The 21,662-nt window shown below is 54.2% G+C and overlaps 1 protein-coding gene across 2 annotated transcripts in view; it reads right to left on the bottom strand.

Moving 5' to 3' along the window:
• Positions 1-21,662, bottom strand: part of RAMP1 (receptor activity modifying protein 1) — a 43,048-nt gene that overhangs the window by 11,495 nt on the left and 9,891 nt on the right. Inside the window, exons 1-2 of one of the 2 annotated variants that reach the window (XM_013051842.2) lie at positions 19,270-19,292; positions 15,178-15,316 (exon numbers count right to left, since the gene is read on the bottom strand). In XM_013051842.2, coding sequence (XP_012907296.1) covers positions 15,178-15,316; position 19,270 — 140 coding nt within the window. In that variant the 5' untranslated portion in view covers positions 19,271-19,292. Of the gene's footprint in view, positions 1-15,177; positions 15,317-19,269; positions 19,293-21,662 lie in introns of those variants that run through there. The other variant, XM_004743708.3, reaches the window with a different exon arrangement.

The following is a 21,662-nucleotide window of genomic DNA, read 5'->3' on the forward strand; positions in this document are numbered from 1 at the left end:
GAGCAGCTCTCCAGCCGCCCTGCTGGGGTTGGGCTGTGGGTTCCTGCTGGGAGCACGTGCTGCCTGGCCCTGGGGTCAGGCCAAGCCCAGTCTTTGTCCCCTGGGCGAGGGACACCTTAAACTAAGGAGGTCACAGGGAGCTGTGGGCATACAGAATGGGGACCCACTTAGGTTGGGGTGTCAACCACACACCTCCCCGCAGCTGAGGGCAACAGTCCCCACCCAGGACTGCAGATGCCCTGGCTCTCTGCCCTCCACAGGCTAGGAGATCCTAGGACACATTCCCACAGAATATGGGAAGTTACTCCTTGAACCAGCGTTCTGAGCCTCTTCTTACAAAGTGGGCTGCGGGGGTGGCCTGTGTGGGTGACCCTGGGTGGCAGTGAAGGGGGCGCCCAGGGGTCTAACCCATGTCTGCTTGGCTCCTCCATGCATGTAGCTTCCTCCCCTGCTTGGCCTTAGAAGCCCCTTTTGGGGAGGAGGCGCCCAGCTGGGACCCGGCCTCATTTGTCTCCCTCTGCAACTCCTGCCCCGTGGCTCTGCACCAGACAGCTTCTGGAGCCTCTGCTCACACTGGGAGGAAGCAGAGGTTTCTAAATCCATTCTTGGCCCTGTGCACAGTCTGTGCTGGCAGCAGACACAGCGCCCAGGATGCTGCCCAACCGGGCTCCCCACGGAGAGGGCCTGCTGGGCGGGCAAGGGCACAATGCCTTTTCTGAGAACAGGCTGGGGCAGGAACCAGGCTCCTGGGGTCTGGAGCTCAGGGCGATGAAACTGCACTTGTAAAATCCAGCAGGCATCTGAGAAGCTAGGGAACTGTGGCTGATCACCAAGCTGTGCCTGCTGTCACCCAGGCGTCGGTGTGAGCCCCCTCCCACCCTTGTCCTTGCTGGGACTCCTGTGGAAATCCGGGACCCCCGTGCAGACACCAGGTCTAGGAAGGTGAAGCCACCACTCCCACCCTTGCTGGGATGTGGGTGTGCATGAGTCTGTGTCCCAGGATTAGGTGGACAGTGGGGCGCTATGTTTGGACACTGACACCCCAGGACATTATCCTTGTGAAGCTACGCAGGTCATGGGAGGGAAGGGCTTTTCCCTGGAGCTCATCCTTGTCCCACTGCTCTCTGTCCCACTGCCCGTCCCGCCCTGGAGCCCCTTTGTCTCTGTGATGCCACTTTCAGCTGGGACCCCACTCCGCCCACCCCCGCAGGGACACCTGTTCTGCCCTCCCGCCATGTCCCACCACTTGTGGCCTACTCGTCCAAGTGGCCCCTGCCACCTGTCTTACTGTGGCTAAGACTGTCCCAGTCTTACTGTGTTCAGAGTTTGGGGCAACACCAAATACAGGGGGAAGGGCAGGGCCATGGAACATTCCACACCACGGTATCCAGCCTGGCGGTGAGACTGAGCGCTGAGCTGTTGTGCTTTCAGCTGTCAGGGGGACGTAGCAGCTCCCAGCTAACAGCAAGTTGGGGAAACCCGCTCTGAGCTGGACACTCCCTGCACACATGGCACCTGGCCACTGGGGACCCCATAGCTGTTGGGGAGCCTCCATCTCTGGCCTGGAATTCCTGTGAGGCCAGGCACCAACTGTCTCCCCAGAACCGGCCTGGAGGGAGTGTGCCTGAGGGAAGGAAGGAACAATCCTCTCCCTCCTGACTCTGCTGAGACCTGCCAGCACCGAGACCCTCACCTGTGGACCCTCTATCTACTCCTGGGGCTCACCCTGAGGGAGAAAGAGGGGCTTCCCAGCAGCCACCGTGTGGCAGGTGCTGAAGCCTAAACCCGTGGGGGGTGCAGCCCCAGGAGGGGATGAAGGTCCTGCCCCTGGGTCCCCACCAACCACAGCATGGACCCACCACTTTGGGGTCCACAGCAGAAGCTAGCACTTAAATATCTGGTTCTGAACTCCTTCATGGTACCCGAGTGCCCTCACCTAACTTTTTAAGGAGGAACCACAACTGGGACTGGGTAAGAGCAGCCGCCAGCGGCCCCTGGCCTGCCAACGCTCTGTCCCACCTCCTGGTGAGTGTGTGCTCTTCCAAGCCAGGAGGCTGAGGCTGCCCACAGTGAGACAGAAGCTTCCAGCCATCTGCCATGCTTCTCTGTGATTAGGAATCAGCCTGGGACAAGTGTGCACCTGGAGCAGCCCCAGCAGCCCAGGAGGACAAGAACACAGAGACATCAAGGTCACAAGGACCTGCAGGCCCACCTAGCTTTCTGGAGGGGGTCCTGAAGCCCCCCGGTGGCACCAGGACAAGCTGGTCCTGGTCCAAGGAGGGGAGTCAGGCGTTGGTCTGAGGATCAGTCCAGGGCCCGAGGGTCTATGTTGGACGCTGCCCAAAGGCTCCCCGAAGGCAGTCCCTAAAGTCATGGGGCTCAGGGCCTGCCTCCTGCCTACCCCATGCCTTCACAGTCCCTTCCCAGTCCTTGCCTCTAGCAACTTGCAAGCAACCCCTCTCCCCCAACCTTGGAAAGCAGAGGTTGTGCTTACAAGATAAGAAACCATCTCTTTGCCTTCTCTGATGACATGATAAAAACCCAGAGACAATGGAACGCCAGCTACACCAACTTTAGAAAACGGGGCTGTTCATCACACTGTATTACCTGCCAAGCTGTCACTCCTGGAGAAAGGCAGCTTTTAAAGCGCCCTAGAAAATTTTTGCTTTTGAGAACGTATTAATCATACAGTTTATTCCTAGGATTTACTTCGAATAATTGCCAGAATCTAAAAGGCACATGTGAAAGGGAACGATGAGTTAAAAATAGTAAGACATGCTTGAGTTAACAGCCTATTTGCAAAGATGAGTAGCCACGAGCCGGATCAGACCAAGGGTTATTACTGACAAAAGTCAGAACCATGCAGGGTGAAAAATAAAAACAAAATAGAGAAGAGAAAGACAAAGAAAATACTAGAACATTAACCCAAATCAATGAGGAGAGAGAGAGAGAGACAAAGCAAAAGTCCAGGAATCCAAAAACCCAGAGACTCTGGGGAGGCGGGGGAGTCTTCCACGGTTCGGTGGCTGGGGGGAAAGGCCAGGGTATGCGGTCTGACCCTGTAAGAAAATGAACACAGGAATCAGAGCATCTGTGTTTCACATTTCACAGCTGATTGAGTGAAAAGAAGTTTTCCAACAGTCAGCCTCATCAGAAAGATAAAAGAAAAGACATCATGTTTCAACAATGGGAAGAAAAAAATAAATCAGCGTAACATAAAAAATCAAGACAAAAAAAGGAGCACCTGAAAGCTGAACAGAAAGGACAAATACAAGGTCATTTCTCAGTTATGAGGCTCACGGCTCTCCCTGCGGAAGCACAAAAATCCAGCAATATGCCATTCGCAAGACACACCAGAAGAGGAAGAGGAGGTGTGAGTAAGCTTCAAGGGGCTGCAGAGTGGGGTTTCAGGGCTAATACCAGGCCGAGATTAACACAGGCAAAAACCATCCCACGTGGCAAGAGTCATAAACTTACGTCACGGTCGATGTCAGCAGCATAATCGTGCAGCATCTACATGCTATAGTAACAGAGCAGGATCTATGCATGCACACCTGCCGGGAGAACGATGCAGAAAAACCATGCCAGTTTGGCCAGGACTGAAGAATCCACTGCTCATTATCAAACACACAGAAAGTTCAGGAACACGGGAAGGAGCTGAGTAGCACAACAGTGCGGAGTCCGTTGCTGTTTCAGTGGGAATGAAACGAGCAGAATATGGTTCATTTTCAAGGACTGCCGGTGTGTATACAGAAGGTCGTCATGTGCAGGATCTCAAGGAAAATCTCAACAAAAATATGGAAGCAGAAACTATTTGCTCTCTGTTCTCTTATTCTGTCAAGAGAAGAAGAGAGTAAGAACCAAACAGAAATACAACATTTGAGAATGAAAATGTACTTGTCTACGGAAAACACTGTCCGGTACGACGAAAACACAGACATCTCAAAACCAGCAGAAAGTGGTAAAGAAGGTCCAGAAGGAGAAACCACATGGCCTCATTAGGTTCAAAGAAGGTGAGAAAAAAAATGATGATGCAATAAGCATCAAAATTCTATCTCGTGAAAGAAGCAAAAAAAAATTTTGGGGTGGGGGGGAAGCGAAAAAGAGGGAAAAGCTAATGATGAAAGTTAAAGCCAAAAAATTTTAAAAGACACTGCTATCTAAAATCTAGCCCATTTTCTAAAGACCTTTAAGAATGGGCACAATGGGGTGCCTGGGCGGCTCAGTGGGTTAAACCGCTGCCTTCGGCTCGGGTCATGATCTCAGCATCCTGGGATCGAGTCCGCATCAGGCTCTCTGCTCAGCAGGGAGCCTGCTTCCCCCTCTCTCTCTCTCTGCCTCCCTCTCTGTCTACTTGTGATTTCTCTCTGTCAAATAAATAAATAAAATCTTAAAAAAAAAAAAAGTATGGGCACAATGAATAAAAAAATGGGCCTTGTCATCTGCCTCTGCTGACCCAGGTGGCCTCTATACAGAGAACACAAAGGGCGGGAAAAACACAAAGATTAGACAAAATTTTGAATACAGAAGATCTGAAACATTTAAGGGGATGATATGTGTCATTATGTTTCAGGGAGGAATGTGAAGAATACTGACCCAATAAACACTGATGAAATAACAAGCATGAAACAAAAAACAGCCCAAATCGAGCAACAGTGAAACTAGAAAAAGAAATCCTCCCCACCCTGCAATGCGGATCTGATGGTTTTAGTGATGAATTCATTCACATTTGCAAGGGATGAATAATTATCACGTCAGATAAATTATTTCCCCCTCTTGACCCCAATAGTCAGCTGAGCACATATATTCCATGAGGCAACTATGACCCTAATCCTAGAACTTCCGGGAAACTTGTATGGAGGGAAATGAGGAGATGGTAAAGAAGTGAATATTTTTTTTTTTTAAGATTTTATTTATTTATTTGACAGACAGAGATCACAAGTAGGCAGAGAGGCAGGCAGAGAGAGAGAGAGAGAGAGAGAGAGAGAGAGAGAGATTGAGAGGGAAGCAGGCTTCCTGCGGAGCAGAGAGCCCGATGCGGGACTCGATCCCAGGACCCTGAGATCATGACCAGAGCCGAAGGCAGCAGCCCAAACCACTGAGCCACCCAGGCGCCCCAAGAAGTGAATACTTTTATACTCATTTCCCTGGGGAGGAAACAGAGGCCTATGGAGGGTAGGCAGGGACGGAATCAGCGGGGTTCCTGAACGGCAGGTCCCATTTGAGTTCTGTGCTCAGTCCACTGTGCGAGTTCTGTACTAACTGCTGAGACAACATCTGAAGGTAACAGCCAATGAGGCCAAGTAGGCCTGCCGCCATTCTTCAGGACTCGGGGGCCAAAGACGCTCGCTGTGGGAAGATCCCTGCTAGCAGATGGCTCTTCTCTAGTGGACTGCTTGGTGATGTCCATCTCAATTAGAATCTCAGTATGACCTCTGATGGAACTTGGCAGAATGGTTTTTTTTTTTTCCCCCCAAGATTATATTTATTTATTTGACAGACAGAGATCACAAGTAGGCAGAGAGGCAGGCAGAGAGAGAGGAGGGGGGAAGCAGACTCCCCACTGAGCAGAGAGCCCGATGTGGGGCTCGATCCCAGGACCTTGGGATCATGACCTGAGCTGAAGGCAGAGGCTTTAACCCACTGAGCCACCCAGGTTCCCCTGCAGAATGGTTTTTCACTCTTTTGGAAAACAGGCAGAACATATATCAAAGAAAACAAAACGTAATGTGAAATGCAATGAGAACGCACACACTAAAAGCAAATGAGATCGTCTAAACTGTAGAAAATATTACAGAGCACGGTGATGAGAAGTGAGGGTATGGCCCCAAGCCATAAATAAAAATCAACTGATGTGATCTTAATCCACACACAAATGTCTTATGTTTTAAGCTAAGCATTACCAAACAGAAGTAAGAAATACTATTTAACAAATGATGTTAGCATCATCGAAGTAGGAAGGAAATAAATTTTAATTCAGGTCTTAATGTAAACTACTCACTGTGTTAGGAAGGAGAAATGTTATTTCAAAACACGTGACAACTAAATAGAAATAGAACATAACATTGTGGCCATAGGACTCCCTCCAAATTTCGACAACTGGATTTCCAGAACAGATAGGACAGTGGCCAAGTCACAGACCTCTGAGGAGTGAGTCAGGGCACACGCGTAAGAGGAATAATTAATATATCACACACGGGACACAAACAGCACCGCAGTAAACACAAGGGACATGTGAAGAGAAAACGTTTAGAACAAAACAACAACTAGCTAACTTCTACCAGGTTCAGGAGTCTGTAAAATAAGGTTAATAAAAGTCCCAGGGACTCGGAAGATAAAGTAGCTAAAGTCATGCTCAAATACTTTGAGCTTGAGAAGAAACAAACTGCAGAGAACTTCAGAAGAACAGTTCTCCTTCCCGGCAGCCGAAGGCAGGCACAGCAGACGAGAGGCGGCTCATTTGAAACCTGCAAAACCAGGATCTCTACAAACTCAATTCTCAGGGACATGTGAGGAAATAAATAGTTTCGTGTGTTGCTGGTAATAAAAATTCGTAGAATTCTTTAAAAGGGCAGCTGGGAAGGCAGCTCTTTCTGTTCACGAGTCCCATGCTTTAATAAAACCACCTCTTTGCACCAAAAGAAATGAAATGAAATGAAATAAATAAAATAAAATGGCAACTGGGCCAAACTTATCAAGAACCACAGAATGGGGGCTCCTGGGTGGCTCAGTCCACTAAGCATCTGCCTCCGGCTCAGGTCATGATCCCAGGGTCCTGGGATTGAGTCCCACATCAGGTTCCTTGCTTAGTGGGGAGCCTGCTTCTCCCTCTGCCTCTGCTGCTCCCCCTGCTTGTGCTCCCTCTCTCTCAAATAAATAAATAAAATCTTTTTAAAAACCTACAGAATGTTCATGGCACAGGCTGTAGTAAGTCCATTTGCAAGGATTCTTAAAGAAATTAGTCAAAAAAAGAAGTAAGGCTGTATGTAGAGAAGCTCTCAGAGCTGCATCATTTACAACGCAAAAACCTGGAAATGGCCCAGCATAACAGGATTGCGAAAATCCGGATGTTAACTCGGCCTTCCTGCTACGGAGTTAGGCTGCGTCCAGCTGGCCCCGGGCAGCGAAGGTAAACCCCCCTCTTACTACTCGGAAGGAGTGTATTTTTAAGAAAATGGGTTCTCTGGTTTTTGTTTTTGTTTTTTTGGCTGAGAGAAATGGGAATGCAGACCTAAAAGGCACCTGAATGTGTCCCACAGGGCACCCTGTAAGACAGCGTCCAGGGCTGAAGTCCTGTGAGCCACTGGGGGAGAAAGCTGTCTTCATAATAAGCGCGGGGAAGGTGGTCGCCACCCTATGCCACAACTCCCCGGGGCCCTGACAGTCGATGGAATGTCGCTGGGTCCAACCGTGCTCAAAAGACGGCCACCAACAGAATGATGGATGGACAGAGGGGTCCTGGGAGACCCTGGGGGCAGGACCAGGGCTGGGCTGAAGGTTATCAGTGGTGGGAGGGGGCAGCTGCTGCAAACCGCCCCCCCCCCGCCACACCTACTAGTCCTCCCCACTTTGTGCTCCCTGCTCCTCCCAGGTGCGCACAGCCCTGGGGGGGGCTGCCCTAGAGCAGGCTCAGGGGAGATCTTTGTGAGCCAGCCTGCACCCCTCCCTGACAGCAAACTCCTGTGCTCACAACCTGGAAGTCTCTGAGGCCTTCCTGAGTGGGGGGGCGCGGAGTGCGGGGAGTCACAGCAGCATCTCCAAGGCGGGAGCAGAAGGCACATTGCCACAAGTCCCCATCACTAGGATCTGCCCCACCTGCCTGCTCCTGTGACCCCAGCCAGGATCTGCTCAGTGTTGCTCCATGGCTGACCTCCCACACTGTGACTTCATCCCCAGACCAAGGAGGTGGGGAAGAGGGCAGTGCATCCCGTAATGGAAACAGATGTCGAAGCAGGCTTGGTGCTACGGTGCTACGTGGTCACCGCCGTGTCTGGGGAAGCATCCGTGCCCGCTGTTGCCGCCAGTGGACAGGAAGGGGGGTCAAGGATGAGGTGGTGGCCCAGGGACATGGAGGAACGAGGGCCGGTGGTCCTCCTCCATGGCTCCCAGCGTCCCCCCGCCACATGGGACTGCTCGGCTTCTGGCCTCTGTAGACACACGTTTTGGGAGCTTTCTCAAGGAGGGAGTGGGGTTCTTCCTCCCCACTCCCTGAAAGCTTCCAGTCCAGCAGGTAGCCATCCATAGACCCTCTGTGATCACCTGAGAACCACCCCCCCAACCCCCCGCCGGAGCAGGCACACAGATGAGGCAACCGCAGCCCGACATGCTACTGCTGCCCCTGAGGGCTTCCCACCCCCAACATGCAGACAGCAGCTCTGCCTGCTGGGGCACAGCCAGAGGGCTACCTTGTGGGGGAGCAAAGACGCAGTGGGGGCAGGGTGGGGCCAGGAGCCACCGTCGGAGGCTCTCCCCAAGGGGGTCCTTAGACTCTTTCCCACATCTGTCTGCCCAGGGCTGACGCTAGGTGCACGCTGGGGGAAAGTGGATTTCCGGAACCTTCTGCCCCTCCCCCCGCCCCCCGCTTGCCTGTGAACACAGATCTGGGTGCACAAAGCCTGAGAAGACAGCCTTCCTCAGCCTGCCCTGCTCCCCCATGGTTGGTCCCATTGCCCCAGCCTCCATCTGCTACCACAGGTCGGCTGTGGCGGAGCTCCTGACACAGGGTGGATGGGCCTAACCGGCCGTGACCTTGCCGCCTGCATGGATACCCCACTCACGACAGCGCCCCCCCCTTGCTGCTGTGGGGTCCTGGTGGTGCGTGTGGTACACTTCTCCTCAAGATGCCACCTCGGTGCTGACTTTCTAGAAGCTGGATTCGAGAGGGTGGAGGAAAAGGGCCCCCCTTTTCTCTGCCTGCCCACCAAACTCTGATTCCCACAATGCCTCTCTGTCACAGCTTCGGCCTAACAAACTCCAAAGGTGGCTGCTGGGAGCTCCGGGTCCAGCTCAGGGGTCCTTCCTCTCTGCGGACCCCAGCAATGGAAGAACACCCACCCTCCATGGCTGCACACCTGGAGCACTGGAGGGGGAGCCTAGACGCGTGGAGAGCTGTGGAGGACCACCGCAGACACCCTCACCCAAGGGCACCCACCCTGGCGCTGGTAGGCGGTGTCCACACCTTTTCCCACAGGGCTGGAGCCCCGCAATGAGGCCCTGGGGCTGGGGCGCAGGAGGAAATGGCCTCAGCAGAAGGAGTCTGGCTCCAAAGGCAGGCTGGGTCACTTTCCTGGGACAGCCCCTCTCCTCCCTGAAGGCCTCCAGAGGTCAGGATCCCTGTGCGCCTGGGCTCTGCAGACACTAGAAGGACTCCCCCCAAGCCAGGTGGGCAGAGGGGCAGGGGGTGGACACCTGTGCTAGGGCCTGCCAACGAGCAGGGGGGCTGAGCCTTCGTGAGCATGGCTCAGGTTCCGGAGGCGGAGGCCTTACAGACTCACCATGGCGCTGAAGCCAGCCCTGGAGTCAGCCACGCTCGCAGCCTGCTGGGACGTCCCCATGGGGACAGGCGTCCCATTCCAGGTGGCCCACAGGCTCCAGAGAATGGCGTGGAGCACCCTGGATGTGTTCCAACCCGAGGTCTCGGCCACATAGCCGGGTGCAGCCAGAGTCCCTGGAGGACACAGCCACTGCCCTGGGGAAACCTCTGCACCTGGAGAAAGATGCCTCCCTTTCAGTTCCTGTTGGGATTCTTAAGAAGAGCAGCTGCTCCGGCCTGCTGCCCCGCCAGAACTCCCTGACTTGACTCTGAAGGGAGACACAGAAGAAGGAAGGCTCCTTGTGCAGCAAAGAGTAGATCCCGAGGGGGGCCAAGGTGCCCTGTTCTGGTCTGCAGTCCCTGGGGAACGGGAGCTTGGGGTCTATGCTCCTGGATGAGGACACAGCACGGCAGCCTGTCCCCTAGAGCCCCGCTCTCTGTCCTTCCCTTGACACACCAGGCTGCCCCCCACTCCCCAGGGTGGGAGAGCCCTCCTCGGAATGGTGCTCTTTGGTCCGGGCTGGAGGGCTCTCCACACCCTGCACAGGGTCCGCACACGGTAAGGGACTGCAGGGAGGCAGACCAGGCCGCCTGCTCTGGGATACCGTGTTAGGGAGCTGCCGGGCACTGAGCCGGACCCGGTCAGCAGTGACAAACCTAGAAGTTTCCAGACAGAGACAGGAGGGGTGCCTTGACTGGTGTGAAGGTGAAGTTGGGTTCTCTGGCGGCTGGTCATGGAAGGTGGTGACCCACTCCCTGGGGACCCCTCTGACATCTTCCCCTGTCCAAGGTGACACCTGGGAGCCAGTGACGGGACGGGAAGGCAGCAGCAGCAGCAGCACCTCCTGAAGCCCCCCAGCACTTTCCATGTTGGGGAGGAGATCCATATGCAGGTAAATCAAACTGCTTGAGTTCCTCACATTCGAGATTCTCCTCCTTATCTGTTCTGCTCTTTCTCTCCCTCCCCAAAACCCGCAGGAACATCTCTGGAGATGAGAATTTCTGATGACACATTTTCCCATGTTCTCTGTAGCTCCCTCAATTAGATTATACTCCCAGTTAATACATTAAATGACCTTTCATTTCCACTAGCATGCCAGGCCTGCTGTTTAACAAGCTAACCCCTGGGGAATCATGGGCTGGGCTTGGATCCTGGGGGGTGGGGTGGGGGAGGGGGCAGGGCAGTCTGTCCTGCTGAGCACATTTGCCCTGAGGAGACCTGGGACCAGGACAGGTCAGAAACCTGGGGAATCTGAGAAATCCAAGGCATCCCTAGACAAGAAAGGACTCAGGAGCAGCCCCCAAGTCACCCTCAGATGAAGAGAAGGGTCAGGGTCCAAGGCCATGGACTGATTGAAATGCAGAACCATGCTGGACAGCTAAGGTCCCAGGATAAGCTCCCTTACAACTCTTGAAATGCAAAAACAAAAAGACCCACAGTCCCAGGGCAGGTCATTGTCCTCTTGCTGGAACACGGCCCAAATGCTCTTGTTAGCCCTCTGCTTTCTCTCCAGATCTCTCTCTCTGAGCAGTGATGCACGCTGCTGCTGAGAAGTACTTTGGAAAGAACCCAATGTTTCCATCCAGTGTCCTAAGGGAAGCAGGGCAAATGAGCCCCCTCTCAGTCTGCCGTGACGCAGGCGGTGGCACTGCGAGCCTGGGAGCCAGAGGGCCAGAGGGCATGAGCAGGCCCCCATGTGCCCCACAGAGGATTTTGTCCCCATCTCCTCCAGAGCATGCATCCTAAGGAAGGCTGGCGGGCTCCCATTTGTCACTTGGAAGGAGGGGAAGTTCCCTCTGCCATGCGGCTGTTTTAAATCCTCTGACTTCAGAGTATGATCCAGAACGTCCCTCGGCCATGTTGAAGCCACCTGCAGGCCCAGCCCAGTTGCTAGGACAGCCATCACCCCGAGCAGCAGGCATCGGGGGTCCTCTGGCCTTGAACTCCCTTTGGATTTCTCCACCCGCAGCATTAGCCTGGGGGCTCGATCCCAGGCTCCAGTGAGTTCCCAGGTCTGCTCTCAAGGCACTGCCTGCACCCCAGCAACAGGCCCTGGCTGCACTTGGTTCAGGGAGGGGGTCTGTCCCAGTACCTGCACCCTTTGTCAGACCCCTGCCCTGTCTGCTATCCGCTGGCTCCACTGCCCCTACTGCTCCAGGAGACTCTGGAAAGTCTGCTTTTGGCCCGAGTACCAGGCTTGGTAGCCCACTGCAAGCGGGCCCCACCAGGCCCCCTGGACATTGGCAGAAGCCGAGATGGCCACTGAAGGCCATCAGCCACCTCCCTGGGGCGTCTCCACACTCCCCAGAGAATCAGGAGGGGGCCATCTTGTACCCCTGGGGAATGTCATGAGTTGAAACTCTGGACCCAAAGAGACCTTGTGAGCTGTGCCCCTGGGCAGATAAGGCAGGGATTATGACTGTCCTACCACCTTCTGAGGTTGCCGCTTACTTACTTGAGATGACAGAGTCTGAGGGATTGGCACAATGCTGAGCTCACAGTAGGTGCTTAATAAGTGCTAGCTATAATAACGAACTCTTTTCTTGAAATGGTGTGAGTGATAAGTAAGCCTTCAGTAGGCAGTGAAGACTGACTGTCCTGGAGGAGAATTCAGGCTGTAGATGGAGGTAATAGGAGAAGGCTTGAAACACGGAGTGTTGATGAAGGTGTGGGCAAAGCGTGGAGGGAGATGACAGGACAAAGGGCCAACACAACCCGCGGTGGGCAGAGATGGGTTCAGGAATGAACAGGACAACCGGGCAGCTCGTGGGGAAGAAGACAGAGCGTGCTTCCTGGCGTGCCTTCCATCAGAATGAAGCGCAGAGGCACCAGTGTCAGAGATGTGTCCCCCAAACCACACGGACTTGAGAGGAAAGCAGGGGTGGATCCTCTGGAACCCTGGCGTGGGGAGAGGCCATGCAGCTGTGACTCGGATCCGGGGGGATGACACGCTGATGTGCATGGTTACGTGAAAACGTAACCCTTTCTGCCATTCCTGTGGTAGCAGGAATGGCAAAAAGGGAGTCAAAAGACAGTGCTTGAGTTGGGAGAGCACTTCTCAGGCGCGGCAGACAAGGGTCTGAATTCACCTCTATGGGGGCACCCAGCTGGTGTGTTCAGTGGACAGGGCCGTGACTCTTGGTCTCGGGATTGTGAGTTCTAGCCCCATGTAGAGGGTAGAGATTACTTAAAAATAAAATCTTAGGGGGGAAAAAAAACCTCTTTAAAAAGGATCAGAAACCTGACAGAAAAGGGGGAAAGACACAAACATTCACAGAAAAGAGAACAGAAGAGGAACCTGTCACTGGAGAAACCCAAAACATACCAGGGAGACACTGTTTCTGACTGAGCAGGCAGCAAGGACTCAAGCCTGACAGTGGGGTGTGTGGGCGGGTGGTGGGAAATGGCTCCCTCATGCTGCGGGTGGGGCTGCCCACTCCTGGTCCTCCTGGAGGGCAAGAAGGTGTGCTCAGCATGGCATGCTCCCACCTCACACCTGGGAGCCCTGCACCCAGGGCATCACAGCAGGGACACAGATCCCACAACATGAGCATGACTATGCACATACACAGGTCATTCCCTTCAACATTCCCTGAAATTCGGAAATACTGGGAAAACCAAATCCGTCCTGCTGGGAAAGTGCTTGGAAAATTATGCACAGAGCAACGTTATTCAGCTGCAAAACTGCATGCTGCAGCTCTCTATGCACTGATTAGAATGGGTTTCCAGCATAGACCGGTAGGTGAAAACAAAATGCCAAAGAATATCTGTATAAAGGGATAGTATCCAAAACATACAAAGAACTTATGAAGCTCAATACCCAGAAAACAAATAGCCCAATCAAGAAATGGACAACAGACATGAAAAGACATTTCTCCAAAGACATACACATGGCCAACAGACCCATGAAAAAATGCTCAATATCACTGGGCATCAGGGAAATATAAATTAAAAGTACACTGAGATACCACCTCACACCCATCAGAATAGCTAAAATTAGCAACTTGGGAAGCCACAGATGTTGGTGAGGATGCGGAGAAAGGGAACCGTTACTGGGAATGCAAGGTGGTGCAGCCACTCTGGAAAAGAGTATGGAGTTTCCTCAAAAAGTTGAAAATAGAGCTACCCTATTACCTGGCAATTTATAAAAAAAAAAAAAATTATTTATTTATTTGACAGACAGAGATCACAAGTAGGCAGAGAGGCAGGCAGGGAGAGAGGAAGAAGCAGGCTCTCTGCTCAGCAGGGAGCCTGATGCGGGGCTTGATCCCAGGACCCTGGGATCATGACCTGAGCCGAAGGCAGAGGCTTAACCCACTGACCCACCCTTGCACCACTGACCCAGCAATTGTAATACTAGGTATTTAACCAAAGGGTACAAAAATGCTGATCTGAAGGGGTCCCTGCACCCCAATGTTTATAGCAGAATGTCCACAATAGCCAAATTACGGAAAGAGCCCAGACATCAATCGACAGATGAATGGATAAAGAAGAGGTAGTGTGCATATGCATGCACACACACACACTGGAATATTACTCAGCCTTCAAGAAGAATGAAATCTTGCCATTTACAATGACATGGATGGAGCTAGAGAGTATTATGCTGAGTGAAATAAATCAACTGGTGAAAGACAAATACTATATGGTCTCATTCATATGTGGAATTTAAGAAACAAAACAGAATGAATGTAGAGGAAGGGAAGGAAAAATAAGATAAGAGGAAAACAGAGAGGGAGGGAAACCACAAGAGCCTCTTAACTATAGGAAACAAACTGAGGGTAGCTGGAGGGGAGAGACGCTAGGGTGATGGGGTCACTGGGGGACGGGCATTCAGGAGGGCACGGGATGTGATGAGCACTGGCTGTTATATGCAACTGATGAGTCCCTGACCTCTACCTCTGAAGCTATTAATATGGAATATGTTAACTTAATTGAATTTAAAGATTTAAAAATTTAAAAAGGCTTAAAAATATCTATTGTATAGATTTAAAGATATCTATTGTATAGCACCAGAAATAATCTGTAGTATAAGATAAGGACATAGCATAACAAAGTTAAAGAATATCTTTATTTATTTATGATGGCCAGGTCTCTGTGTCAGCCTGCCGGCCAGCAATACCACCTATACATGCCTACCCTACAGATTTTGGACTTTCTAGAACCCCAAGCTGTATAAACCAATTCCTTGAAAGAAATACTGATGTGATACCAACAGCCTTCCCCTACACTGACCACAGGGACCAAGGGAACCAGCAGAGACACCCCTCTAAGTGGGGGCATCTGTCACGGAGACTCAGCCCTGTGGGCACTAGACCATCCCCCACCTACCTGCACTGGGATGGGCCACACGCGTCTCACAGGAACATGGCCCACACGGAACCTTCCAGCCACAGAGGCGTGGCTGGACACGGCCCGGCATCCCCCCTGCCCCCAGGCCATCATGGACATAGCCTCCTCTATCCACACTCACTTGCTCCTGGCATCCTCCTTCACCCTAAGACTCTCCCCGCCCGTGGCCATGTTCTGTCACCCCAGACCATGGAGTAGAACCCCTCACGGTGGCCTTGAGTGGACTCCTCACACCAGGCCTAGGGCCCCCACCCCAGCCATGCCCACCCCCAAACAGGGGACACACGAGACTCACCTGATGGTCTTGCCCCAGTCACACCACAGCGTCTTCCCGATGGCGTCCATGCTCACCTGGAACTGGCTGAGGCAGAGCTCCTGGAGGAGAGGGCCGTAGCTGGTGTCCTGGCAGGCTGTGGCCATAAGTAGGGGGTACACTGCAACGAGAGTGTCCAGGGACCATCAGCCGACCCCCACCCACCCTCCCTCCTCTACCTCCCCTGTGCACCCACGAGAGGCCTGGCCCAGAGCCCACTTCCCCCTGATCTGTGGAGAGGAAGCCTGGGGCTCACTGATCCAGCACAACTCAGCCAAAGCCCTGCTTGCTGCCTGTGGGCCAGACGGCGCCTCCCAGAGCTCCGAGTGCACAGGGCCAGGGGATCGCAACTCCCCTCGCAACCACTGACCGCCAGGCACAGGAAGCCCAGCAGCCCAGTAGGGTCTGACCCTCAGGCACCACTCCATCCTCACTCCAACCCCTGACACAGCCCCCAGCACCCCCTCCTTCACACGTGGGGAAACTAAGGACCCCTGGGATTGCAGTCTCCTCCCCCTGGATGCCACCAGGCCTCTGGCTGATTTGGGCCAGAACATGGGGTCCAGGCTCTGGCTCTCAGTCCCAGGGACAGCCCACCTGCCTTGAGGAGCCCCAGCTCATGATGCTGAGGTCTGGATACTTACTGGCTACAAAGCACACCCACAAACAGATGTGAAACCTGCTCTATCTCCCAAATTGATATATATGAGCTCAAAAAGGTAAGGAAGGCACTGCACAAACCAAAATTCACTCCCTTCCCCCCTAAGCCCACAACTGGCTCAGGTGGCTGCTGGCAGGTGAGGAAGGTTTCCCCCTGGGTCCCCACCCCTAGGCCTCCCTGCTCTTCCTTTTCAGGCTGGACATCAGCCTCCTCTGCCTGTCTATAGGACCAGGTAGGGCCAGGGGCAGTGGGGGTCCTTCACAATCCCTCCTCAAGGCCTGGCCCACCTACTGCCCCTCAGGCTATCTTGGCTCTCTGCCCACAGGACCCCTACCCTCATGGCCTTTCCAGATTCCTGGATGAGGCCTGGAGCTGGGAAGCCAGGGATACCCCAGGAATTCTTGGACTCCACGTCGGGCCTCATGGGCATGTGTGGACACCCAGCTGCTCCTTGCAGCTCTTGGGTCTGGGAAGCCCACAAGGCAGTAGGTGGGATGGCCCACCCAAGGGGAGGGTGGTGGCCCTCCAGGCACTCAGACTATGCTGGGAGCTCTGGGGTCTGACTCTGAAACACGGCCTAGAAGGTGGTGTGTATGTGAGTGGGCTTGTCCCACGACCCCTCAGACTCTTGCCCACCCCCCATGTGACTCCATCTTCCAGGAGCAAAATGCGGAGGAACTGGTACTCCAGCCCCTACAATACATGAGCCTACTCAAAGCTCTCTACATGTACTCAGATTGTGCAGGCAGGTCCTACTGTGATCATGAACTTACTAGATGGGGAAACAGAGGCTTTGGGGTGCAGAAGCGGGCCTAAGTTCCCAGCCCAGAAAAGGTATAGGCTTGACTGAATTTGTCTCACCGGCCTTAGGCCCCTCACTCAACCAATTCCCGGTCCCAAGAGGCTGAGGGCTAGACAAGGAGCTGGGCAGTGCAGTGGAGGGCCTGACCTATCTTTTGCTGCAGACCTGGGGAGAGGGCAGACGATGAAGGGGCAGGCTGTGAAGTGCCATTCTAGAATGCAACTCCTGGGGGCTCGATGGCTAGTTACTGGAGGGCAAGTGGGTAGGTGGATGGGTAGATAAGTAGGTGCACAGAAGGGAGGGTGCATGGGTGGGTGGGTGGATGAAAGAATGGAGGGATGGATGACTAGAGGGATGGATGACTGGATGGATGGATGGATGGATGGATGGATGGATGACTGGAGGGATGGATGGATGACTGGATGATGGATGGATGGATGACTGGAGGGATGGATGGATGGATGGATGATGGATGACTGGATGGATGGATGGATGGATGACTGGAGAGATGGATGGATGACTAGAGGGATGGATGACTGGATGGATGGATGGATGGATGGATGGATGGATGACTGGATGGATGACTAGATGGATGGATGGATGGATATATGGATGGATGGATGACTAGAGGAATGGATTACTGGATGGATGGATGGGTGGATGACTGGAGGGATGGATGGGTAGATGACTAGAGGGATGGATAAATGGATGACTGGATGGATGGGTAGATGGATGGATGGGTGGAAGGATGTATAGATGACCGGATGGATGGATGACTGGATGGAAGATCTGTTGGATGATTAGATGGATGGATGGAGGGAAGGAGAGAAGGAGGGGCGGATGGATAGATGGATAGATGGATGATTAGATGGATGGATGGATGACTAGATTAGATGGATGGATGGATGGGTGGATGGAAAGATAGGTAGGTAAATGGATGGGTGAGTGGGAGGATGAATGAATTCCACACATGGCAGACCAGGGCTCTGACCCAGCCCATAACCATGCCAGAATGGAGTGTTGAATGGGAAGCCAAAGCCCTTGATGGGGTGGAGGTGACGACTGGCTCACAAGGTAAGGTGCCAAATCAGGAGAGGAAGAGATAAAGTACAGTCTCGGTTACAGGTAACAGAACCGACTGGCAGGCTTCAACATAAGGGCAGCCTGACACTGAGGACCTGGAGGGCAGGCCAGCCAGAGGCCACCTGCGGGGGAGCACTGACCGCAAAGCTCTGAAGTTGCCCTCAGGTGTATCCTCCCTGTGCCCTCCCAGAGCCCCCAGAGAGGGAGGTGGTGCGGGACTGATGGAGGCTAGGCAGCAGGCCCATGTCTGACCCTGTGTTTCTGGAAGACAGGCCAAGATGTCACAAATGGGCAAGAGCTGTCCCCTCAGGAAAATGGCAGCTCTCAGGAAGGGGACAGGTGACCATCCCCAAGCATGCAACCACACGCTGTGCCTCACAGTCAGAGAAGGACTGCAGTCCGAGGGAACTGATAGCCTGGGGCTTCCAGAAAGAGATAGAGTGAGGGAAACCCAGCAGTGGCTGGGGGTTCTGTGGGCTTTCAGAGGATTTACATGAAGGCCCCGAGGCCCACCGATCCCACCCGGACATGAGATGAACTTGGGAGGGAAAACGAATTCCTTGAACTAAGGAAGGGACACAGTCCCAGCGGCACACACCTGCACAGGGCAGCTGAAGCCACCACAGTGAAATCTCATAGCAACGAAAGAAAAAGAGAAACCCAGACAAAACACACAGCAAACCCCATGACACACGGAGGTGTCAGCCTTCCCTGTGCCCACCGCACTGCAGGGTGTCCCTGGGGGATGGGTCCCACTGAGGCTGGCAGGGCACCTGGAAGGCTCCTGGGCTTTTGGCCTGAGAAGCTAGGGAGAAGGCGCAGGTGGGGAGGGCGGAGAAGAAAGGCTGGCATGTGGGGAAAGCTTCTTGGAGGGTCTCCTGAGGTGAGGACCCACAGGTGGGCGAGGTGACCCATCCCTCGACATCGTGGAGGGAGCACCCTCCTCCTCCATCCCAGAGAGTGCAGCAGAGGAGGCTGGCAGGGCAGAGCACATCCCTGGGGCCCTTCAGGATCTCTTGGGGGCCTGGGAGCCAGAAGGCTCCCCTGGCCTCAGGGGCCACATACCCACCCTCATTCTTACTACTTCCCGACAGCCCAGGTGTGTGTCCCATGGAGCCCACATGGGCACAGGGCGGGGGGGGGGTGCGCCCCAAGGACCAGCTGTGGCTGACCCCTAGTGTTGTCCGGGCAGGCTCAGGGAAGGAGTGACTCGAAAGCCTGTCTGCTGTGGACAGGCGCAGTGCTGGGGCTCACAGGGAGCTCGGGGGTGGGGGAGGGCTCAGACACCTACTCATGGGAGGAGTCCCAAGTTGCCCATCCCAACTTCCTTCTAAGGGTCACCCCTCTGTTTGTCCCCACTGCCTCTCTGCCCCAAGCACGTGCCTGTCTCCCTGCTAAGAACAGCCTTCCCCAGACAACCCCAGGCCTGAATGTGGCTTTTCTGTGGCCATCACCTCCTCCTCCTCCGAGGGGTCCCAGCCGCTTACCCCAGAGCCCCCCCCCCCCCCATCCACGTCCTCAGCCTCACTCAGGGGCTAGAGCGGTTTCCTCTTCTCAGAACAACGTTGGCCGCCTCTCCTCCACCAGCCTTTCCAACATGCGTGCGCACCCTCCCTGGCACGCAGCTGCTCTGCACGTTCCTATCATCCCATGTTGCATCACTGACCCCAGCAGAATGTCACAGACGTTCTGCGTGGGAGTGGAGCAAGGGCGCTTCCCACTGTTGGCTCCTCTCCTGCTCTGGAATGGTCAGACTCAGGGTGGATGAGGACGATCATGCCTATCAGTCAGGATGCTCTGGCAACAGAAAACCACGTGGGCTCATGTGAGCACCAAAAGACTCTAGGGGCTCACAGCAGGAGAAACAGAGACCATCCCAGGGGGTACAGGGTGCCACCTCCCCCGCGGGGCGTCCGCAGCAGAGAGTACAGTGCAGGGACGCGTCCTCAGCCTACAGACCCTCTTGTTGTGGTGTCCCCGCCTGGGTACATTCAGGCCCATCTCCTATTGTCCCCTGGGCTACAGAGAACAGCCCTCCAGCCCCACCTCCCCTGGCCGGCCCGGTCTGGTTGGTCCGGCAGTGATGCCAGACTCCAGTGGGCACTACCCCCACTGCACAAGCCTCCCCATGGCCTTGACCCTGGCTGGCCTCTGAGCTAGTCCCCTGGATGCTGCTGCTCCCCACCTCTCTGTGAGACACCTGCTGCCTCCCCAGGTTAGGATCCGGCTCTCTGGGCTCAAAGACCCCTCCCCACACACACCCTGCCCTTTGCTCCTGTCCTGGGGGAGCCCTGAGCCTTGGGTCATTCCACAGCGGGGACCAGCTGGGGTGCGCTGTCTGGGAGAATCTGGAAACTAGGTTCATTTTTTAGGTACTGGAGAACAGCGCTTAATGTTTTTCTTAAACCAGCCCGGTAGGATTTCTTTCATTGGAATGACAGTACCTAATGGTTTTAAAACTGACTAGAACTACCAAAAGTTTTAAAACCAGCTGTGGGGCCAGATGGGTCCCATTCCTGCCCGGCTGGCAGCGTCATCCCTCGAACGTAAGTTGGGTCTTTAAAAGGCCGCATGTGGGGGCCGTGAGCAGCCTGTGTTCCATCCTCGGCATGTTGGCGCAGGAACTTTCCTTGGCATGGGCGTTATTTAGGAATTAGGTGTCCTTTTAGGGAGAGTTCAAAGCAACAGCTCCCTCTCTCCACAGCAGAAAAACACCGGACAGGAGGCCGCACAGAAGCTGCAGACCTCTCAGGGCAAAGGGACCAGGGGCCACAAAGACGGGGCGGGCGGGTTCCTGGCAGGGAGCAGGACCATCCCGTGGAGTCCCTTGGTTTGGGTTTTCAAATGAGCAATGAGCGACCCAGAAGTGTGAACCCGATGGGTCCTGTTTTATGGGTCCTTGGTCTGTGCCTGCTCGCCTGGCAGGAAGGGTCTATCTGCAGACAGAGAAGCCTAGACCCTACACTGTCCTGAACCCTGGGGTCCGGGACAGTGGGGGTGATGGGGGGTTGCTGGGCTGTGGGAAGGGGAACAGCTGGGGGCCAAGTTGAGCTCCCCATGTCAAGTTGAGGTACCCATGAGCTGGGGGAGGGGTCTCCAGAGATCTCAGATAGAGACGGCCTGGCCTGGGGCGTGGACAGGCTCCCTCACCCCTCGGACTGTGAAGTGGGAACCTCCTGTTCCAGGTGGGCCACCGGGACTGTGTTCCATAGGATGTGCTGTTCCCAGAAGCCCTCCTGCCTCAGAACAAGCAGCCCACCTCTGCGGGCTACTTTCAACACGAGCCACACTTAGCAACTCATGGGACACTCGAGGCTGGACCCTGGTGGCCAGCATGGGTAATGGGGAGGGACATGGGGAGGGGCAGGAGGGGGAGATGACAAAGGCCAGGACACTTTCAGGGGTGAGGGGGATATATGCTCAGTCTTGGGTCCACGAAGGTGTTAACAAATGCCAGAACGGTCCAAACTGTGAATGTTAAATACAATCCGTTTATTCTGCGTCCGTCAGACTTCAGTGATGCTGCTTTAGGAAATGCCAGGATCTCTGAGCCGTGTGGTTCTAGAAGATCTTGGTTTTTTTCCCTCATGCTCCTTTATATTTTCCACAGGTTAAACAAGCATATAACTGATGAAATGTGATCTCTTTGCTCTCTGCAGATCTGCCAAGAGCTGTCAGAAAAGCTCTCGCTCAGCCGGTTCTCGGGGTGGCTATGAATCATTTCTTGCTCACAGGCCCAGTGGGGAGAGAGCCGCCCGCTTCCAGGACTCCCCTGATTCTATCCCCCAGGGAGCCACATCCCCAGGAAGAGACATGCCTGGGCTGTCACCGAGTGCCCCAGGACACGACGTACCCAGAATTTGGTTTGAACATGTTGCCCTCAACTGTCCTCAGCCTTTTTGGGAAAATAAAAACAAAACA

This window comes from Mustela putorius, unplaced genomic scaffold (genome assembly GCF_011764305.1).
Source record: "Mustela putorius furo isolate JIRA1106 unplaced genomic scaffold, ASM1176430v1.1 tig00003869_pilon_pilon_pilon, whole genome shotgun sequence".
NCBI lineage: Eukaryota > Metazoa > Chordata > Mammalia > Carnivora > Mustelidae > Mustela > Mustela putorius.